Source organism: Lepisma saccharinum, chromosome 3 (assembly GCF_977018435.1).
Source record: "Lepisma saccharinum chromosome 3, izLepSacc3.1, whole genome shotgun sequence".
NCBI classification, from domain to species: domain Eukaryota; kingdom Metazoa; phylum Arthropoda; class Insecta; order Zygentoma; family Lepismatidae; genus Lepisma; species Lepisma saccharinum.
The window spans coordinates 130873883-130895642 of record NC_139231.1 but is presented as its reverse complement, the minus strand read 5'-3'; the positions used below and the strand labels follow the sequence as shown (position 1 = coordinate 130895642).

Genomic DNA, 21760 nt, shown 5'->3' with positions numbered 1-21760 from the left:
GAGGGGTTTGACAAGCAGAATTTAAACATTTTAGCTGAAAATGATGAGAAATATATATCTATTAGCAAGATAATTAAAGTTGATGGTGTTCCTATTCACATAAGATTTCTTGATTCTTACAGATTTTTATCTGCTAGCCTGCCTACACTGGCCACTCAATTATCTGATGATCAATTCAAAATCACACGTGCATTGTTTCCAAATCAGGACCTGAAATTAATTAGGCGGAAGGGTGTATATCCATACGACTATGTTACAGATTTTTCTAAATTTGATGAGTGTTCCCTGCCACCACAACAAGAGTTTTACAGCAAAATCAGAGGATCTGGAATCACTGATGATGATTATCACCATGCTCAGTTGATGTGGAACAATTTAAAATGCAAGACATTTGGTGATTATCACATGGCATATTTGAAACTTGATGTCACCCTCTTAGCTGATATACTGCAGGCATTCAGAAAATCTTCTATGCAAAATTATGGACTGGACCCAATGTATTTTTACAGTGCCCCGGGCCTAGCATGGTCAGCAATGTTTTTCAACACCAAAATGCAATTGGATCTGATCCACGATCAAGATAAGTATCTGTTTATGGAGAAATGTATAAGAGGGGGGATGGTGCAATGTTCTCAGAGATATGCCAGAGCAAATAACAAGCATATTATGCTGCCTGATTATGATCCAGCACGGCCATCAAATTATATACTGTATGTAGATGCCAACAGCCTCTATGGTCATGCCATGATGCAAAAACTGCCATATGCAGGGCTTGAGTGGGTTGAAGATTTCAATATTGAAGATCTTCAGGACTTTGATGACAGTGACTATGGCCTCTTCTTAGAGGTTGATCTGATAATTCCTGATGATTTGCACAATAAATTTTCTGATCTGCCCCCAATTCCCGAGGTTCAGTGCTCACCTGGCTCTAAACAGAAGAAGCTCATGATGACTCTGGAGCCGAAACAAGGTTATGTCATATATTACAAAAACCTCCAGTTCCTGATGAAACATGGTGTTCAAGTGACCAAAGTTGGAAAAGTTTTGAGGTTCAGGCACTCAGAATGGTTGAAACCATACATTGATACAAATACGGAGCTTCGAACATCTGCAAAGAGCCAATTTGATAAGGGCTTGTTTAAATTGATGGTTAATTCTGTATATGGCAAAACCATTGAAAATGTCAGAAAACATACCGATGTTAAAATAATTACTGACCCCAGCCTGAGCAAAAAATTGGTTGCAAAGCCCAACTTCAATTATAGAAGAATTTATGATGAGCACATGGCACTTTTCAACATGAAAAAAACAAAGATCAAATTTGATAAACCTATTTATGTAGGGGCTGCAATATTGGAATCGTCCAAATTACATATGTTAACATTGTATTATGATGTGTTGAAACCTTTTTATGGTGATCGTGTAAAATTGATGTACATGGATACGGATAGTTTTGTTCTTGATATCAAAACAGAAGATGTTTATCAAGATATGTTACAGCCTGAATTGTTTCAATACTTTGATACCAGTGAACATACAATAATTCAACCCCACAACAAAAAGGTGCCTGGCAAGTTAAAAGATGAGACATGTGGTGATGCTATTGTAGAATTTGCTGGGTTAAGTGCCAAGGTGTATAGTTTTAAAACATGTAGTGCTGTTGTCAAAAAGGCCAAGGGCATTGGCAAAGTAGCTGTGGAAAAAGAGCTTGTATTTGAAGATTATAAAAATTGCATCAAATCCCAGAGTTTAATCAAAACATCAGAAAATAGAATCCAGAGTGTGGATCACTTGCTGACTTCAAATATTGTAAGAAAAGTGGCCCTGGACCCACATGATGATAAGAGATACATTTTATCATGTGGCATACATACTCTACCTTGGGGGCATTGTGATTTGAAAAATGGGAAACAATGCCCAATTACAGAGCATGATTTGAAATAAATAAACATGCCTATGAACTTATTTGGGTTCAAAAAACAGGCTATTATGGACCTGCCAACACCACAAGCCTCTCCTGATATGCTGTCTAAACTGAGTGGCTTGTTAATTATTCATCTGAACAGCATACTTACAGATGTTGATGATGAAACGGGCAAAATATTGTACATATTTAACAATAATTTAAATCATTACCAATTACCTGTAGGTGGTCAATTGCAATTTATTACAACCCCTGAGGGTGATGTTAAAATTTCAGTAGGGAGAAATATTTATAGAATTAAGCACTCAAACATGGTTTCTGGCACTGTATATACTGTTTCTGCTGGTGACTGCTTATATATTGAGGTCCCTGGATCCTATGACAAGCTTATACCCTTTTTTATAGAATTAAGAATCAGATACTCTATAATAAATAACCATTAAAACAAAAATGCCTAATGATATATTTGGCCATACAAGGCATGAAGATCACAGTGATGAGATTCTGATGCTTGATGTCAGAGTCAAGAAATTAAGAAGTGATTTACAAGCTTTACAAACCACACTCAATGCCAGTCTTCAATTAGAAATTACAAATTTACAATCACAATGCATGGACCCTCTTCTTAAAATTGACTCAGAACTCAAAGTGCTGCTTCAGAAATATACTGATTTGGCCACATTGGATAATTTTCAAAGTTTAGAAGAGGCTGTAGCAGCCCTTCAAGCCAAATTTAAGACCCAGGCCACCAACTCTGAGCAATTGAAACAGCAATTGGAAGAGCAGATAAATAGTGTCCAGACACAGCTCCAAACAATTGTCAAAAGCATAAAATCACAAGAAGATTTTGATCTAGTGATTTCCACTCTAAAAGAACAGATTCAGTCACTCCAGATACCTAATCTGGATCCTCTGAACAATGCCATAGCCGAGGTTAAAGAAAAAATTGAGACACTTGAAAATTTTATGAACAACTTACCATCTTCTGATGCTTTGAGTGCAATAACTCGGAGTGTAGCAAATATTAAGCTGCAACTTGAAACATATGAAGATTTTGGAAAAATTCAAAGTTCCATAACCCATCTTGAAGGTACAATAGCAGCAGTGCAAAGTGATTTGGCAAATGTACTAGAATCCCGCCTGCCTGGTATTGTAGACACACTTGTCAGTGTCCAGCAACAAATCACAAAGCTTGAAAACCTCAACACCGAATCTGAACTATCTCATTTTCATCACTTGATCGATGATATCCAAACAAAGCTTGAAATTTTACAACAATCAACACCCACTCAGGCAGATATAGCCCTGCTCCAAAATGCTATGCAAAATGTGGCTGATGCTTCTGAATTAAACAATGTAAAATTGGCACTTGAATCTTTGCAAAATACAGTATCAAATCTTCCCACATCACAGGAACTTAAAAATATTAAGAGGGCAGTGAATAGGATATTGAAATCAGAAGATATCAAGAATATCCAGACAGAGATCAAACAACTCACTCAGACAGTGGCCACTCTACCAACAAATCAACATATTAATGAACTGCATGCCCTGTTTGAGGATATCAGAAGACAGGTCCATGATCTTACTGCTCAAAATTCAAAATTGGCAGTTGTTGAAAATTTGCAACAAATTGTAGCTAATATCAAGCAACAGCTAGGGACCATGGAATCCAATCAAGCAAATGCCCTGTCTGTTTTTGCCACCCAGCTTCAAGAAATTGTTCAACAATACAAGAGACTTGCTGTGGACATAAAAATCAAGCCAGGCCATGATGATGTTGTTAGGACTATCAATGAGCACCTTGAATCTGTAACAAGCAGATTGCTTACAGCAGAAAAAGAAATAACAGGCATAATCGAGAATCCAAAACATACAGTAATTCTTGAATTGTACAGTATCCCCAACAAAGAATATGATTCACCATTTACACCAGGAGGCAAAATATATATGCTGTCCCCTGCACAATTTTATTACCAGTTTTTTGTCGGGGGCACATTGAGACCAATCAAGATCAAATATTGGCATCAGCCACAGTCACACCACTACCCCACCTTATCAATAACAAATGCTGACAACAAAGTGAAAATCACCAGTGTAGAGTTAGAGGATTTTACAGATCCCAATACATTAGAAACAGCCTATGTTGAAGATGATGGCTCTCTGGAATTTAAAATACAAATAGGGGACAAATTATATTTAGAAAATCCTGTAGTATCAGCTGCTGAACACCCTATAGTTGCAATATTCTTGTTTTCATATTATGTCTAGACAAATTATTGTTGATGAATTACACAGACAAGCCAGGCATAATTATAAGAGACTGCCAGTAGTTACAAAAGGCATAGATGATTTATGGCAGAGCGACTTGATTGAAATGGCAAGTGGGCAGTTGAAAAACTTAGACAAAATCAACAAGGGCTACAAGTATCTACTCACTGTAATAGATACATTTTCAAAATTTGCCTGGGCTGTGCCACTCAAATCCAAGACTGGGGCATGTGTTACAGAAGCCTTCAGGACAATCATCAATCATTCAGGAAGATCACCGCGCTATTTGCAAACAGATAATGGCAAAGAATTTTATAATTCAGTGTTTCAACAATTTATTAAAAGTCAGGCAATAAAACATTACTCGAGTTACAGTGATCTCAAAGCCTCAATTGTAGAGAGATTCAACAAAACCCTAAAAAATCTTATGTATAAACAATTTACACTTCAAGGTAATTATAAATGGATTAATATTCTTCCAGAACTTCTACATAAATATAACAACTCTGTTCATTCCACAATCAACATGAAACCCTCTGAAGTAACTTCATCTGATGAGCAAAAATTGATCAGCACTGTTTATTATCCTAGATACCAGCCAACAACAAGAAGGGCCAAATACAGGGTGGGCGATCAAGTAAGAATCAGCAAATATAAGCACTTATTCAAAAGAGGCTTTACAAGAAACTGGAGCACCGAATTATTTACAGTGGTTCAAGTTAAACCCGGGACCCTTAACACATATATAATAAAAGATCACCGAGGAGAAATTCTCAAAGGCAGGTTCTATGAACAAGAGCTCAGCAAAACTAAACAGCCTGACACATATCTCATAGAAAAAATAATCCGCAGAAAAGGCAACAAGTTATTTGTCAAATGGCTGGGTCATCCGGAAAACAGCTGGATCGATGCAGACAAAATAATAATATGAGCACCTGGGATGTTATAAAGAGGCTGCCAGAACCTGAACAACAGAATAAGAGAAATGGCAACTTGCTGCCTGATAATATTAGGTGTCTTATTGTTGGGCCATCTGCTTGTGGTAAAACTACACTAATGGTTGATAATTTTTTATTGGCACCCAACTGGTTAGACTGGAAAAACAGGCACTTGTATATCTTCTCTAAGAGCTTGGAACAATTAAAATATCAGCAGCTGGTGAAGCTATATGATGGACTGGATATAGCCACTTTTGAACCAGATGTTAAGCCACTTCATGAATGTCTCGATAATTCTGTTGTTGTGTTTGATGACATTATACTGGATAATCAAAACAAGGTTAGAAATTTCTTTACACAGGGCCGACACAAAAACATTGATTGCTTCTACCTGGCACAGACTTTTTCTAAAATACCGAAGCAGCTGATCCGAGACAACAGCAATTTTATATGTGTGTTTCATCAAGATCATACCAACCTCAAACACATACATGATGAATATGTAGGTGGGGACTTGAGCTACAATGATTTTTCCAAGTTTTGCAGCAAGTGCTGGAACCAGGACAGTTATGGGTTTGTCACAATTGATATGACAAGAACACCCAATAGTGGCAAATACAGAAATAAAATCAACGATTTTCTAGACGTAGAGACGTATATAAACAACCATGAAACGACCAATCATTGATGATCTTAAGTTAAGAGATTATCTTGTAAAAAGATTTAAGGGATGGAAATCAGAGAACCGAGGAATTTATGAAAAACACAAACAAACAGAACAGCCTGTAATTGATGCTATTAATAATTTAGGTAAGAATATCAGAACTGTTACAGAGCAGAATCAAAATTTGATCACAGAGCTTGTACCTGTAGCTGCAAGGAACATATTAGATTATCCATTCACCCCACTTTCCAGTATTCATACACCTAGTCCTATTGCTCCTAGAAGAATTGAAGCTACTCAGGATCCTATTGAATTGGGTCTTCTTGCACAAAAATATTTAACCACACCTAAAGACAATAAAGATGAGGTGTTTGGCTTATATGCTGACACAGAGCTTGATGGCAGTATCATACATAGAATTGGCAATTTCAGAGTAACATTTATGGGAGATGATATACTTGTTTATTCAGAATCTCGTCTCGGAGAAAAAGGTGCTTTTGTTAAGTACACCGGCACACCTGGGTTGTGGGAACTGATGACTAGGAAAAGGCCTGGCAGCTATACAGATCAAGATTATGAACATTACAAAGAAATATTAATAAAATCAGATGCTCTATACCAGAACAATGATCCCACACAAAAAAGAGTCAAGTCTAGCAGTGGGGCAAAATACAATAATTTAATCAAGCCCATATGGTCACAGATCAAGACTGGCAGTGGAATCAAACAATACAACACCCTGCCTAAAGAGTTTGTCTGGGTTGATGATGTCAGGAAACTTGTAGATAGGTTATTGGTGATAGCTGGGGAGGAAAATGCTGGGAACCACAATTTTTACAATGAAAAGGTTGGAATTATGGACATGATAAGCACCAAATTGTCTAATTTTATAGTGAATGACACTAAGGGGATTGGATATCTCATAAAAATTATTAATACTCTACCACCTAAATTTTGGAATATCTCTGAGGGTCGGGGCCTGGTTAATGACATCATAAACAAGCTGCCATTTGAGGTACACATTCCAGGCTATCAGTATTGTGGTCCCGGTACAAAATTGGACCATAGATTAAACAGAGGGGATCCTGGTGTAAATCCCCTAGATGCTGCTTGTAGAGACCATGACATAGCATACAACACACATTCTGATCTTGACAAGAGACATGTTGCAGACAAGAAATTAGAAGAGGCTGCATTTGGTAGATTTGTAAGCAAAGATGCATCTTTGAGTGAGAGAATAGCAGCATTGGGAACCACCATAGCTATGAGCACCAAACAAAAACTGGGGTGGGGGTTGTGAACATGTATATAATAAACCTACAATGAAGGCCAAGGGTGTTATGTATCAAATACCTTATGCAGGTCTCAAATCTCTTAAAACTATTGATAGTCTTTTAACCAAAAAGCAGCGCAAGAAAAAAAGCTCTTGTCTTGCAAAGGGCCATGGTATGAAATTGTTGCTTAGTACCCCCCAATTAAAAAAATTACAGCAATCCAGGAAAAAATCACATGTGGGGGGGTTCATATTTACTATCCCTGCCATCTTAGCAGCACTCGGGGCTGTTGGGAGCTTGGCTGGGGGATCAGCTGCCATAGCAAAAACAGTAATAGATGCCAAGAAAAATAGGGCAGAATTAGATGAGCAGAAGCGCCATAACCTGGCCATGGAGAAAAAAGGCAAAGGTGTTAAGAGAGCCATGAATAAGTTTAAAAAAAACAAGAGCCGCTTACAAACCAAGATATTGAAGCTTTAATCAAGCCACTGGGCATCAAAAATTTTAGGGGTGTGTACATGTCTGATTCTTTGCCAGAGCAACCACTCAACAAAGAGTGTGGCATTGTTAATTTGGATGAGTACAAAAATCAGGGCACTCACTGGATCTGTTATCTTAAATATTTAAACAATGAGGCATTTGTGTTTGATTCATTTGGAGGTGTTCCACCTGAAAATTTAGTAAAATATCTAAAATCAGCTAATCTTTATTACAATAATGCCCGTGTTCAAAACTTCAAAGATGTTAATTGCGGACATTTGTGTTTATCTGTTCTCAGATATATGTCTCAAATAAATAAACCATCAATTGAAAATTTTCAAAAAGCCTTGTGGTATCTGAAACATCATGGGGGTATTCCATCTCACCAGCCAAAATTCAATATTGAAACTCAAATTGCATGATGACATAGTGTATCCCAAAACAATAGCTCTCAGAGCATTTTACGGCATGTACTTGATACCTAATATTACACACCACAACAACAAAATTGCAGTAGGGGATCAAAAAATTGTCATCACTCCAGGGCAATATAATCTGTCCACTCTAAATGCTCAATTACCCAGAGGTATAGTGTTAAGTCAAAATTCTGTCACTCACAGAGTAGAGATTGTATCTGCTACAGAAACAGTGCATCTGGGTACTATAGGAGAACTGCTAGGATTTGAGAACAACACAAAACTTGAAGCAGCCATCAAACACACTGCTATGAATATACCTAAATTCTTAGCCATAGAGACTCTGAATATTCACTGTAATGTGGCCGAGGGTATGATCACCAAATCAAATGGCATAGGCACTCACAAACAAACCGGCATCATTGCAACATTCAAACCTAATTCTGAATTCATGGAGCCCATCATCTACAATCCATCCCCAACATTGTATTTTCCTGTGTGCCATAACAGAATAGATTACATTGAATTGATGGTCACTAATGAAAAAGAAGAATTAGTTGATTTTGCTGGAGCCACAACAACTGCAATCATAGAGATTAACATTTAAATAAAAATACATACAATGGAAAATATTGAGAGTTATGAGCTACAATCATTCCCCCCAAACAGGAGGACATTTGCAAATTTAAATCAACCCAACACAGAAATCGAGGTTGATCTTGATGTAGGGGATGGATTTATACACCCCCACAGAGCAGATCTATACATCAAATTTGATGTTGTAAAGCTCGATGGAACAGATTATCCGGCAAATTCAAACATAAGATTGGTGGACAATTTTGTGCCGCATCTGTTCTCTGAAATTGAGATCAGAAAGCATGGTGTTGTTATAAACAGAGTGGATTATCCCGGCATTACCTCCACAGCTTTGGCCACTCTAAAATTATCCAAAACCGAAGCTTCTTACTACAAAATAGGTGGATTTGAGGCTGGTGATAAAATATTATCTAAGAACCACACAGTGCTGTTCCCTATGCGCCTGTTGCCAGGATTCTTCTCGGATTACAAAGATATTATGTGGAAGGGTGGTTTAAGAATCACATTTAGAAGAGCTGCAAATGATAACAATGCTTTGATGAGGTACAGCACATTAAACCCTACAGGAGAAGCTCTGCCCAATACCCTACCTGATGAAGGCAAATGCATTATTCAGACTATGGAGCTAAGAATCCCGGTTGTTGAATATGAGGCCAGTTACGCTCTTAAATACAAAGCTGATATCCTAAAAAATCCACAGGTTCCTCTGCAATTTTACACATATCAATCTGTACAGAAGCCTGCCTCTGGCACATATTATGAATTTGATGCTACAAATTCATTCTCCAGCATACAATACGACATGCCTGATTTTGTGGTGGTACTGTTTCAGACTGGGAGACACAATAATCAGGAAAAAAATTCAAGTAGATTTGATAACTGCAACATCAAAAATATATATCTTAAAAATGGCAGAAATGAGGTATTCCCTAGAGAAAATTATAATTTAGACATTTCCAAGGATGATTTTCTCAAATTATATGAAGCTTTTTCGGCTTTCAAGCGTGTCACTACTGGCAGTACTGACATGTATTACACACCAGATGAATTCAAGACACGGAGACCCATGTTTGTAATCAACACTTCAAAAAGGAAACAAGTTGTGGTTAATGACAGGACAAACATTAAAATTATCTGTGAATTCCACGAGGCTTTACCTGAAGACACCATTTGTAGTGTCATTCTCATAGGTGAAAAATCATATGTTTATGACGTAAGAAATGAGCGGGTCACAGAGCAATTCTAGAGGGTCTCTGCATATTGCATTGTCTTAGTACTAGATATGCAAGATGGGCCTGGTGTCCAATTGAACTCAAACCGGAAGTGGACCGGAAGTGGACCGGAAGTGGACCGGAAGTAAACCGGAAGTAGACCGGAAGTGGACCGGAAGTGGACCGGAAGTGGACCGGAAGTGGACCGGAAGTAAATATGTGTGGGTGGGTGTGGGTGGGTGTAGGTGTGTATGGGTGTGGGTGGCCTAGTTTTAAGTGTGGCCACAAGAGGGGCATATTTTTAACAAATTTATGGACAACAATCTCACAGAAGTGCCTTTTGCAAGTATAGACAAATCAATCTAAGAGAGCTCTTCCTTTCTGAAAAAGCTCTTCCTTTCTGAAGAGCATTTTTACAAAAATCTTGGATTAGACGGGGTGCCACACTAGAGCAAAAAACTCATATAGGCATGTTGAGCAAGTTTTAAGTGTAGCAAATCTGCATGAGAGAGGCTCTTCCTTTCTACACTTGTAAGTGGTCCTGGTTATAGCATCAATACCACTACTGGATATTTATAAAGTGAGAAGGGACGGAGAACGAGACTGGTATTTACAACTCGAGACGAGATACCCTATATTGACTAACCTTAAGAAAGTAGAAAATATAATGCAAATACAAACGTAAAAGAACAAGAAATGCATTATCCATCCCTATGTTAAAATTGAGGTTCCAAAGAAACATGGTAGTGTCTGCTGCCACGTTCTTTTTCTGCTGAAACCTCAAAAGAGATGCGCGTGGCAGCAAACTCGGTATTTGTTTTATCGTGATTTCATCATGCTCTGTATGCAATTACCTCTGTAACACATACTGTGAAGTTGTAGCGATTACTTTCACATAAATGTTTTAAGATTAGTTCCCTTAGCATTCTTCTAATAGTAAACCTAAATGCTCTCGTTCTTAGGTTAGGTTCCGTTAGTATTAAAATAATATCGCTAAATGATTTCTAAAGAAAAAGGTTCTAAATTACCTGTACATTCATTCCCACTAATCATAAACTTGCATTTTTCTCGTCTTCATCTGTTCTTAAGATTTGTAACATCCTTTTAGCAGACGAATTACGTGGCAGGAGCAAATTTGACGCTCATTCTTAGCTACTGCTGACACGTGCGTGGCAGCAGACTCGGCCAAGAAACATACATTGGAAGTGATTGATTATTTTTTGTTAGTTAGCGTCGCGTTTCTCCACGTTCGGCTATGGGGATGAGTGATGATATATGAAATTGATGAATGAATACTCACAAAGAACACCCGTACCAGGCCGAGATTCGAACCCGGAAGCCCTGGCGTGGTAGCGCGCAATGCTAACCTACGGAAGTCGGCAGACATTGGAAGTGCAACGCAAAAGTGTCCAATATATAGCTTTGTTAGTTTCATCTGTGAACGAAAGAACAGTTAAAGTTACAATCCGGATGCTTATTAAGAGCTCAAAACCGACTAGACTTCAAGTAAACAAAATAATTGAAGCTTGATGTCTGCATAGTCGACTTCCTTATTTGCTCGATCAGCCGTCCAATTAGTTTAAGAATGGCCACATTTTGTATTCAAGGTTAGCAAGGATTAAGACAAGCGCACATCAATTTCAGCAGAAGACTAAGCTAATTCCCATCCTTCATGAGACCCAAGTTTAAGATAAGTAAGAGTCGCGTTGATCGAATCCAGTGAATTTAAATACGTTCATGGTACGAAGTTGGATAATTGATGTTAAATAGAAAAAAAAAGATTGGAAACAGTTTATTGTTCTTTTTACATTCGTACCAATACAATTTAAATCTAAGGTAAACTTTTAGGCTTCGCAATGTAGGTATACCATAGAGCAGTATTCAAAGATACGGAATCGTAGCGTACGGTGAAACATCGTTGTATGAATAGCGTAAGGCAGGGGTTCCAAACCTTTTCGTTTCACGGCGCCCTTTTAGTGTTTCAAGATTTTTCCGCGTCGCCCAAGTCAGAATGTAGGCCTATCTAACACTTGCACCGCTCAGTTAGAGTGGTTAGGTTGTTTGCCTTAAGTTAAAAAATAAACACATATTTCAAATTCAGAAATATTTTACACATAAAAAGTACAAAATAAGCACATACATTGGAATTAGTGTAATTTCAGTGAAAATATTAGAACATCTCGCCGCGTCCCTGCATGCCATCCACTGCGGCCCAGGGGACCGTGGCGCACACTTTGGGAACCACTGGCGTAAGGCAAAGTATTTCTCTATTCGTTAGAGTCATGATGGCGTTATGGAATGATTAAAACAATTTCTATAATTTATATTCGTCTTTGGCAAATAAACCAGGTACTAGTAAAAATCGAAGCACAATTAATTCACGATTAGGTCACTTACTGGGGTGTAAAAGTTGGGTTTTATACATTATCGATATAGCTGAGATAATGTGTGTGACCAGCACCACGCTCCTTCTGATAGCCACTGATGAGGGGCTGGGTGATCCTCGGAGTTTCTTATGCAGACAAATTGCAGCCTGTGATCATACACCCTGGAAATCTAGCTCTGGGTCTCTAGCATGTCACACACACACATTGCATGTATTGTAAATTATTGCACAGAATATAATCTTTTTTGCAAGGCAATAGGTTTTTAAGATTGATTGATTGATTTGCTTTATTTTACTTCACGTTTCTTCCACTTTTGGCTAATTGCGAAGATACGGATGAATGGCGATAGGATGAAATAGATGAAGGGGCAAACAAATATACAGCACAAAACACAAGTCCCACGGATTACTATACTGGCCATGAGTCCAGAGTCTCGTTAGTCTGCAGTCCAGGGTGTACTACGTGGAAGTGAGGCTGACATTTCGGTATATTTGTGAGTCTTGAGAAAGTCACCAGGTTTTCCAGAAATAACTTTATGATAATTACCTGTACTTTATCATTCATTATGCCTCCTCGATGGCGCAGTGGTAGCGTCGTCGCCTTGTAATCAAGGGGTCCCGGGTTCGATTCCCGGTGGAGGCACATAGTGGTTTGGATCCCACTTTAAACTGTAGGTCCAGTCCCGATTAGCCTTACTGTGCATAAAGTGGACTTAAAACAACAAATCAATCAATCAATTTATCATTCATTCTCATTGTCGCGATTAACCAAGAATGGTAGAAAAGTGACGGAAAATAGTCAACGGCTATCGCAAGATATTTTCTATTCCAAAAAGCTGTGCCAATTTGAATTTATCGTGTTCCTGAGCGACCTCTAGTAGCCCTACTCGTAATTAGAACTCGTTCATAATAATTAACGCAAATAGCTGATTGGCATGAGATTACATGTGTGGAAGGTTTAATTGTAGGCTGACATTCATTTTCCACGGGAAGCAACGGCCCCCTTCCCTCCTCCGGACGCACATTAATGCCAAAATATAATGGTACGACATGCAGAGAATGCTTTCACCACATGGGTTTATTTTGGTTCCTCCTGCATTACTCTACATACAACACATTATTATCGTCGAAGAGTTACCTCTTCTTTCGCCTTTCTCGATCATCATCTTAACGTTAAGAGCCAAGCCTGTAATTTCGTGAAAAAAATGAAAAAAATGCCCCTTGGCTAATGTCTCAACGCAAATGTCCTTCCTTTGCCTAAAGAAAGCTTTTCTGCGCGAGTTAAGTGCGCAGCTAACTAATTATATCCTTGAAGCTTCTCGTCATATGTATTTTTGCCAGACGTTTCTGTCAATAGTAGCAGTGGCGTGTTCAGTGGATCAGGAATAGGGCCCATAACACAACTTTGGTCTAATTTATCCTTTTAAAAAATCGACTACTCGAAGATTATAAAATATTGGACTGGCAGCTAAATATAGAACGATTAGTCTTAAATTATCTCTTCGAAATTTCGGAGCATATCATCGATATGTAGTCATGTGAATACTTGATACATGATCATCATTCGTGTCCCCCCCCCCCCACTGAACATTATATGTATAGTCACCGGCAATAAAAGTGGGACGCCTAGATCCTGAAATACTCACTTTCATGTAAGGCGTTATGTGTGTTGCCTAATTTTACGGGGGTGGCAGAACTTGTCATTGAAAATTTGCAATTAAAATTCACTCATCGACGTAGAGTAAATGTTAGGCAACACACATAACACCTTGCAGGGAAGGGGTTATTTAAGGATCTAGGTGTCCCATTTTTTTCTTGCCGGTCACTGTACTTTCACCCACGTGCTATTTCGTATTTCACTGGTGCTTGTCCGAGAACAAGTTCGTACACTCTTTATTATTATTGTTCCATTGGGAGACTGCTTTTCTTTCAGTTTCGTGACAAAGCTATCTGCATGTTCTGTGCATCATAAGATGTCTATTTGAACTCAGAACTCGAAATGCGTTGGCACAGTTAAATGTGTATAATTTTGGTTTCTTTGAAATGAACGTGTTTGATCTGATCAATTGATGCATTAGGGACCTATGGGACAAGAAATTACCGTGTGTTTACGATTATCATCGCACGGTTGTTCAAATCAGTTACATAACTGTCAAAATACAATCTCCGTTTTATCCAGAATTCTCAATTAGGGGTAAGTGCGTTTTTAGATGCATTTAGTATATTAGAAGGGTGGTTGGGGTATGTGGATCACTGTCAGTTATAATTTTCTACATCTTCAGTCAGATTCACTCTGCAATCCAGGTTATATTTTATCAGCCCCAAAAAAATGGTAGAAAGATAGAAATAATAATTAGGAAACGGATTTTAAGGTGCAGCACCTTCCAAAAATATGGCTGCTTTTATACTAATCGTTTGAGATATGTATTTTAGGATATGAAATAAAATAAAATGAACACACTTTGTTGCATCCTTTCCTGAGATGAGCACATTTATCCTGTTTCAACCCGCTATTCGATGCTTCAGCACCTTTATCCATTCTTTTCTTTCATGTTTTGTTAAAAAATTGAACAGAAAAATGAACGATTTTCACTCTTCTTGAGCAGCTACATAAAATCCTATAGTCTCATTTTGTAGAGCAGAACGAGAACTATAAAGTGATATAATATAAATTATACCATGTTTAACATAAATTATATTATTTGCTACAGTGTTGAGTAAAGAATGTTAAAGTAACTGGTTTAGACCTGAATGAAGGCATTTTATCAGCACCTTTTTGAAAACATTTTCAGAACCTCCTTTTCCCTGTCCCGACTATAATTTTGCACCTTAAAATTCGCTCCCTAATAATAATACAGAGAGAGAGAGAGAGAGAGAGAGATAAAGATCAAGAACAGAGAGAAAGAAAGGGGAAACGCATAATTGTAGGAAAGAAAAGGAGGAAATGGGAGAAAGACGGAAGGGGAGTCAGTTCGTATTAGAAAAACTTACAGGATATCTACATTTATTACACTATACCACCCTAATTCCAATATCTACCTACCTCTTATAGATCTGTTCAAAGTTTTGCGGAACTGTGTGTGTTCTGTTCTATAACTACAATTGTCCAATCATATTATTCTCCCTGAGTACACCAGGCCTTGTTAACTTGCCAATTTTACGACAAGAAAAACTATATTCGATGTTTGTAAACTTTTGCAGAATCGTATCCTGCCGCTATCGATTTAATAGCCACGTGCGCTGAAAACGTGGTTTACAAAGGACTGGAATTTTCCAGAACTTATCTCGCCTCTTTGAAGTGCACAAAGCCTACGTAAGACCAGGTCAATGGCAACACAATAAAGCAGAGAACAATGCCCTTAGTCTCTTTATGCCCGCTGGTGACTTACGGCCCTTGTGTGGACGGATTTTTCTTGCTCTCAGTTTCTTGTGAACAGAGAAAGTTGACAAACTCGAGTTTAATTTGGATGCTGAAGTTCATTCCCTCCTATACTCCAATGGTGCTTGGCACTGCATGTACATGCTTCGTACTTTGAAGTGTTTATGATTGTCCCGTGTAGATCCAGTACACAGTCTTGCATTTTCAATATTTCAAGGGCATTTACAAACCTAGTTTTTAGATAAGGTTCCTTGCAGTAGCGGTGATTGGGTTCCAAAACTGGGCTGGCAAGGTGCCAAAACAGGGTGGTGGGGTGGGGGAAGGACAGTTTACTTTCCCTTGGTAGATACGGTTTAGCATAGTGCGGGGGCAAAAGTGACAAAAAGTGGGGAGCCAACTCCCCCCGTCCCCTTAAACGCCGCTACAGGTTCCTTGGATTAGGATTGATTGGTTGAATTAGATTTTACGTCGCTTTCCTATCACTTTTGAGGATGAGTGATATGATGAAATTGATGAACTGACACACAAAACACTTCTGGTCAATCCGGGATTCGACGCCGTGCCTGGCGTCAATTATTATTATCGACAAACATTAAACTCAGAGCAACAAGTATAAAGCATATTTAAAAAAAAAAAAAAACTATTATGGGTTTGCCTCTATGGTATTGAATCAAACTGCCAGAAAAAGATAAAGAACAACGCATAAGGATTAACTGCAAAAGGATTTTGTAGTAAAAGCCACAGAGAGAAAAGTAGATGCAAGACGAATTAATTGCGATATCACATGAAATCAGCAAAAAAATATGACTCCACCTTAAATTTTTGCTAATGAAATCATCATGAAAGAACTAATCAATCTGCTGATCCACGCCGTTCAAGACTGATATGGAAAGAACTAAACAGGACACAATCTAAATAGCTATGTGGCGACATCTTTTGAGAAATTAATCATTATAGATTTCTTTGCTGATTCATTTCAAGCAACCTTTCTTCTTTCGGAGAAACAGTTATCTCTTATTTAGCAGGAATAAAATTGAGATCAGCAGATCAGGAGATCAGGAACTATCAAAACAGATCTTCAAACATACCACATACTAACAGAGTGCCTGGTACTCTCGTCTCTTTTTACCCTCTTAAGATTTCGTTGCACTCGCTTCATCTTGGGTCTCGCAGATGACGATAAACATGCAATGTGGATTTCAATGAGCTAGTCTCAACACTAAGTCCTTAAATGCAAAAAGAAATCTTAACGGTCACTTTTTAGTACTAAGCTTACTGTGCACGAAAGTATAAACAGGAATTGGCTCTTTAAAAGATATTGCTGTGGTGGATCTTATGAAGAGATCTCTTTCAGATACTTGATGTCGATACTTCCAGCGAGCGGACTGGAAGAGAGAGATAGATAGAGGGGGTGGGGGGTTGTTCTATGTGGGGCAGTCAAATTTATTATATCCATTACAATCCATATAAAAATGCATGTTTTGACAAACGTTTCGTTAAATTAGTGTGTTTATCTTGTCTGTTTGAAGTACGGAGGCTCCTCTGTTGGTCTATCCGTGAAACATTCATTCATGGAACGACAAATTATACCACTCTTTAATAGGTAATCACATCCAGAGATCTACCAGAATTGGCAAAGTATTAGATCATTTTACGGGGTTGTAAATGTCAATCTTGACACCACAGTGGCCTTAAGTTAGGCTCCTGTGCACAATTTTAGGAGACGTCGAAGGAAAATTTGCGAAAAAGTGTGTTCGTTGATGTGGATAATAACTCTAAACCTACTTCGCTTTCTCGTCACAATTAGCTAAAAGTGGCAGAAAACGACGTACATATCCTAATTCAATCAACACTTTGTTTAAAGCGTGGCTCCTTGCTTTAGTCTTATCTTTGTACTTATGTTATTAGATATGTATGTGTATAAAAAGTAAAGTTGCTCCCTGTGAATTGCACCGTGCCATGCAAACATATGGGGGTTGGGGGTGGAGGTAGGGTTGTTCACGTTCTCGAACTAGGCCATAGTGTAAGTGGTTTGATCAGCACCACACTTCGGACACCATTACCTCCCCACCCCATTACATGTACCCATTGGTGAGAGGCTGGGCGAGCCTCAGAACAGGAACACTGTCGGAAAAGTTTCTACCTAAGATTAGCCCCCTCCCCCCAACACGCACACATCCACCTAGGAAATGGACCAGCGTGTCAGACACACTAGCGACAAATCACCAGAATAACGAATCCATCATTAATTACAACAGCTTCAGCCAATGAAACTATTAATTTACTTGAACTTAACAAATGCTAATCTTAAAAACTGTTAATTAAGATAAAGAAAGAGGCAAGAAGGAAACCAGTCGTTTTTCGGAAGAGAAGAAAAAATGTGGTCAACGACCGAATGAAGAATGCTCGAATGGCAAAAGATCCAGTTTGCCTCGACTCTTCATATATGTCGTGTACATATATGCACAAAATATACAAATATGGTAAGAACCAGATTGCCCTAAACACCGTAAACAAACTCGAAAGCAGCTAACGTGGGAACTGTGGAATTCTCGTAGGTGTGAAGAGAACTCAAGCACGCAACCGGCATTATAATGAAATTATATCTTCAATCCCTCCGCAACGTGATGTCAACAAGACAACGTTGTGAAAGCTGTCAACCTCTAGCCAGCCACCTCTCTTCCACGCAATGCGCACTAGTTTAGTTCCACGATGATCTGGAACTGGAACATGTAGTATTCGCCAATGATTCGATTTGATCTTTTACGGTGAAATTAAAATGGATTCGTCACCACTTTTATTATTTGCACCCGTGTGACGTAACCACGTTATCCCAGTTCCGTGAATTAAAATAGCATAGTTCGGCAGCCGTCAAATTGAGGGTAAAACTTTATTGTGGTATTTTTGTAATTTGACTCTTAATTACAATGCTAATTTGATTATAATAATAAAGCGTGTACTAAAATATTTAGTGATTTGACCGAAAATAAGTTAAAGCTTTCACAAACAGAAAAAAATATGTTACTTTTTACTGTTTTTCACGTGATCTATTTGTTCTGCCTTACAATATTAATAACAATTAACGTGTAAAATAACCTTCCAAGAGATGCGTATATAGAAACAAAAACATGCCGAAATGTCAACACAATGCAAGTTATTTTCTGGATGACTGGCTCTTCTGACATCGTCAGTGGTGTTAGTCAGTCTGACACTGTTAATCTGTATTTAAAATATCTTTAGTAACTGAAATCAATGCCTGTGTTGCTGCAGCCATGAACCTTCGGGTTTAAGAAGGCTAGGGAGTTAGTTAGTTAACTGAAATCAAAACAAAAATCTAAGGACAACAGTGTGCATACAAGTCAACTGTATGCTCAGATACGCTTCTCGGGAATGGACCTACAGATTAAAGTGCGATCCGAACCACTGCAACGTGCATCCACTTGGTATCGAACCCGTATCCCTTTGACTACAGGCGACAATGACATGAATACGCCAGAAGAAAGGCGCGGAATCTCTCCCCCCCTCCCCCACACGACTGTGTTAAAAACCAACGTTGCATAAGGACATTCAGTTCAAATAAGAACGATACATAGGACAGAGGACAATAAATAAAACAGTCAGATTATATTATCTTACATTTTTCTGATTTAGCGTCGCTTTTGCCTATTGCCTAATCGCGACGATAAGGGTGAATGATTGGAAAAAGTGGATGAAGGAATCCTCCAGAAAGTTGAGGCCAGGACTCGAATGTGATAACTTAGATGAAGAGATCGCGCAATCGACTGCAGGCTGCACGTTAGCTGAATATTCGGATGATTCGTTAATTTCAAAACAAATACCAGAAAATTTGAAATCCAGGGTTCAGTAAAGTTTGAAGGGAGCCCAGTAGTCATTCTTGATTGGTAGGTTTGTGCAATTTAAAAAAGTTTGACTTACGAACACCTGTGTGCACAAGTAGTGAACATAAAATTAACTTAAAGGAACAAGCTCTCATTGCATTAACATTTTTGTAAGGCATACTTCTTATGCACAGGTACAGTAAACGACATACGTATTGATGAACCTATAGCACGTTCACTTGTTTGGACAGTTTGTAAACTTCAATAACTCACAGGTTTTTCCCATCTGCATGTATAAAAATCAAATATCGAATGTACGAGACAAATATGAAATAAGAGTTAACTTCCTGGGTGGGTGTTTGTATAGTGCGATAGTTTAGTAGGTGGGACGAGCCAAGTAAAAGTAATTCTGTTCTGTAAAAAATGACAGAACTTGGTGCAAATTAACTTGTGTACAGTGGCATCTATGAGTATTACCGTGCAAATTGTTCATGACTATTTTGATTAATTTTTCTCTTACATCCTGTGTGTTTTAAGCGATGAATTTTCATGTATGCTGGTGCAGAAGCTGCCAACAGCTTGTTTTGAGTTTTCTTGTAATTCTTGAAGCTCTTATTGCGTCAAATAAAGTGCACGAATATGGTGATGGACAATTTGCACGGTCGGTAATATTCATGGATGCCACTGTACAGCTGCGAGTGGATAGGAGTACGAACAAGACAAGTCTCAATAGTTAATTACAAGTGAGAACAAGTAATCTATATTTTATTTATTTACTTATTTGCAATGAAGTGAAAAATCTAACGAAAGTTTCAACACAGCAAAATAAACTATACAGGGTCATCGAAGTTAGTACATAATACGGTGTGTTATATACAACGTATATTGATACACCTGTAGATTGAATCGTATCTTCTGCAAATACGCTGTATAAAGAAACAAACTGCCGGAGTACTAATTGAGGTGAGTGTACACCGATATGTAAGAACCAAATTGTCCATTATCATGCCCATTTATTTTGTTTACACAATACGAGGGTTTAAAAAAAATGAAACAGGTCTTCAACGAAGCAGTCGACAACCCAAGAGCCAGCACCAACAATATTTAGTCCATATGGTGGAGTGGTTAGCATAACGCGCTACGAAGCTAGGGATCCTAGGTTCAAATACTGGGCAATGTGGGGATCTATCATGGTGATTTTCCCATCATCTATTTCATCACTCACTTCATCGTCACAATTAATCGAAGAGGTTCAAAATAGAAACAGAGAATAGAAAACATGTAGGATGTAAGAGAAAGGTGAATGGAAATAGCTCTGACTAATTTGCCTAGTAATATTCTTACATCTTACTGTATCATCGTGAGTACATTTCCATTCTGTAGAAACGCATATAAGTGATTGAAATCAGTGATAAACAAACACTGTAAAACAATTTACTGAAATCCTAAAAATAATATTATGATTCTACCAAACGGCGTGCCCAAAGGGGGGTTGGTGATGGTTATTACCCCCCCCCCTTCGGCCCAGATTTCATAAAGAAAAACCCATCAAAGGTAGGGAAATATGGCTAAATGAGGACCGACTACTAGAAAAAGTAGAAAATTCTGGGCACGCCACTGATTATACCTACAAAATTGTAACGAACTCGAATCAATATGCAATTTCTTGACAAGCATACAATTCAATTAAACCCAGCTAGTCATGTATTCCTGTAAGAATTCTCATTATTTTAGCTGCCTGACCTCAAGCAATTCAGAAATCCACAGTGGACACAGAAATTTGGAAGATAATAAAAATACTTACCCTTGCTCCTGTGCGATTTTAATATTCCACCAAGGAATTCTCCTAGCGTCTGAAACGCACAGAACCGCCAAGACGGCCACAAACACGCACCATGCAGCCTTCATGACCAATCGCTTTCTGAGCGGGACAGATGGGTCGCTTCGCTGGAAGTTCGAAACAGAACAGACACTAGCGCCATTCCAATCGCAAAACGCGAGGCATCATTCCCCACCCAGAAACATTCTGATTGTCAAAATAACACAGAGATTTGAGTACGATAAATATATGCAGAAAAAACAATCGCTCTATATTGTTAGAAGAGCGGGTTTCATAAATATTACAAGGCAAATTCACTTGGGTTTGATGGACGTGGACTTCATCTATAAAGAGGTGTCCGCAGGGGGGCAAATTACTTGGTAAAGGGTCACAAATCGGGGGGAAATAGATACTTGAAATGTAGCAGAAATAAAAATATAAGTAGCCAGCTGACATACCTTGACCTAAAAGTTATAACTGAAAATATAGTTGTGAGTGACGTATGGATGATTGATTGATTCATTTGGTGTTTTAAGTCCACTTTATGCACAGTAAGGCTAAT

General features: G+C 38.3%; 1 protein-coding gene across 2 annotated transcripts in view; it reads right to left on the bottom strand.

The window, feature by feature from the left end:
• LOC145986006 (transforming growth factor-beta-induced protein ig-h3-like) overlaps positions 1–21293 on the bottom strand; it is a 72226-nt gene extending 50933 nt beyond the window's left edge. For both annotated transcript variants that reach the window (XM_083120172.1, XM_083120173.1), the window contains exon 1: positions 21184–21293. In XM_083120172.1, the coding sequence (XP_082976298.1) occupies positions 21184–21287 (104 nt within the window). In that variant the 5' untranslated portion in view covers positions 21288–21293. The remainder of the gene's footprint in view (positions 1–21183) is intronic.
• Positions 21294–21760: the final 467 nt, after the last annotated feature.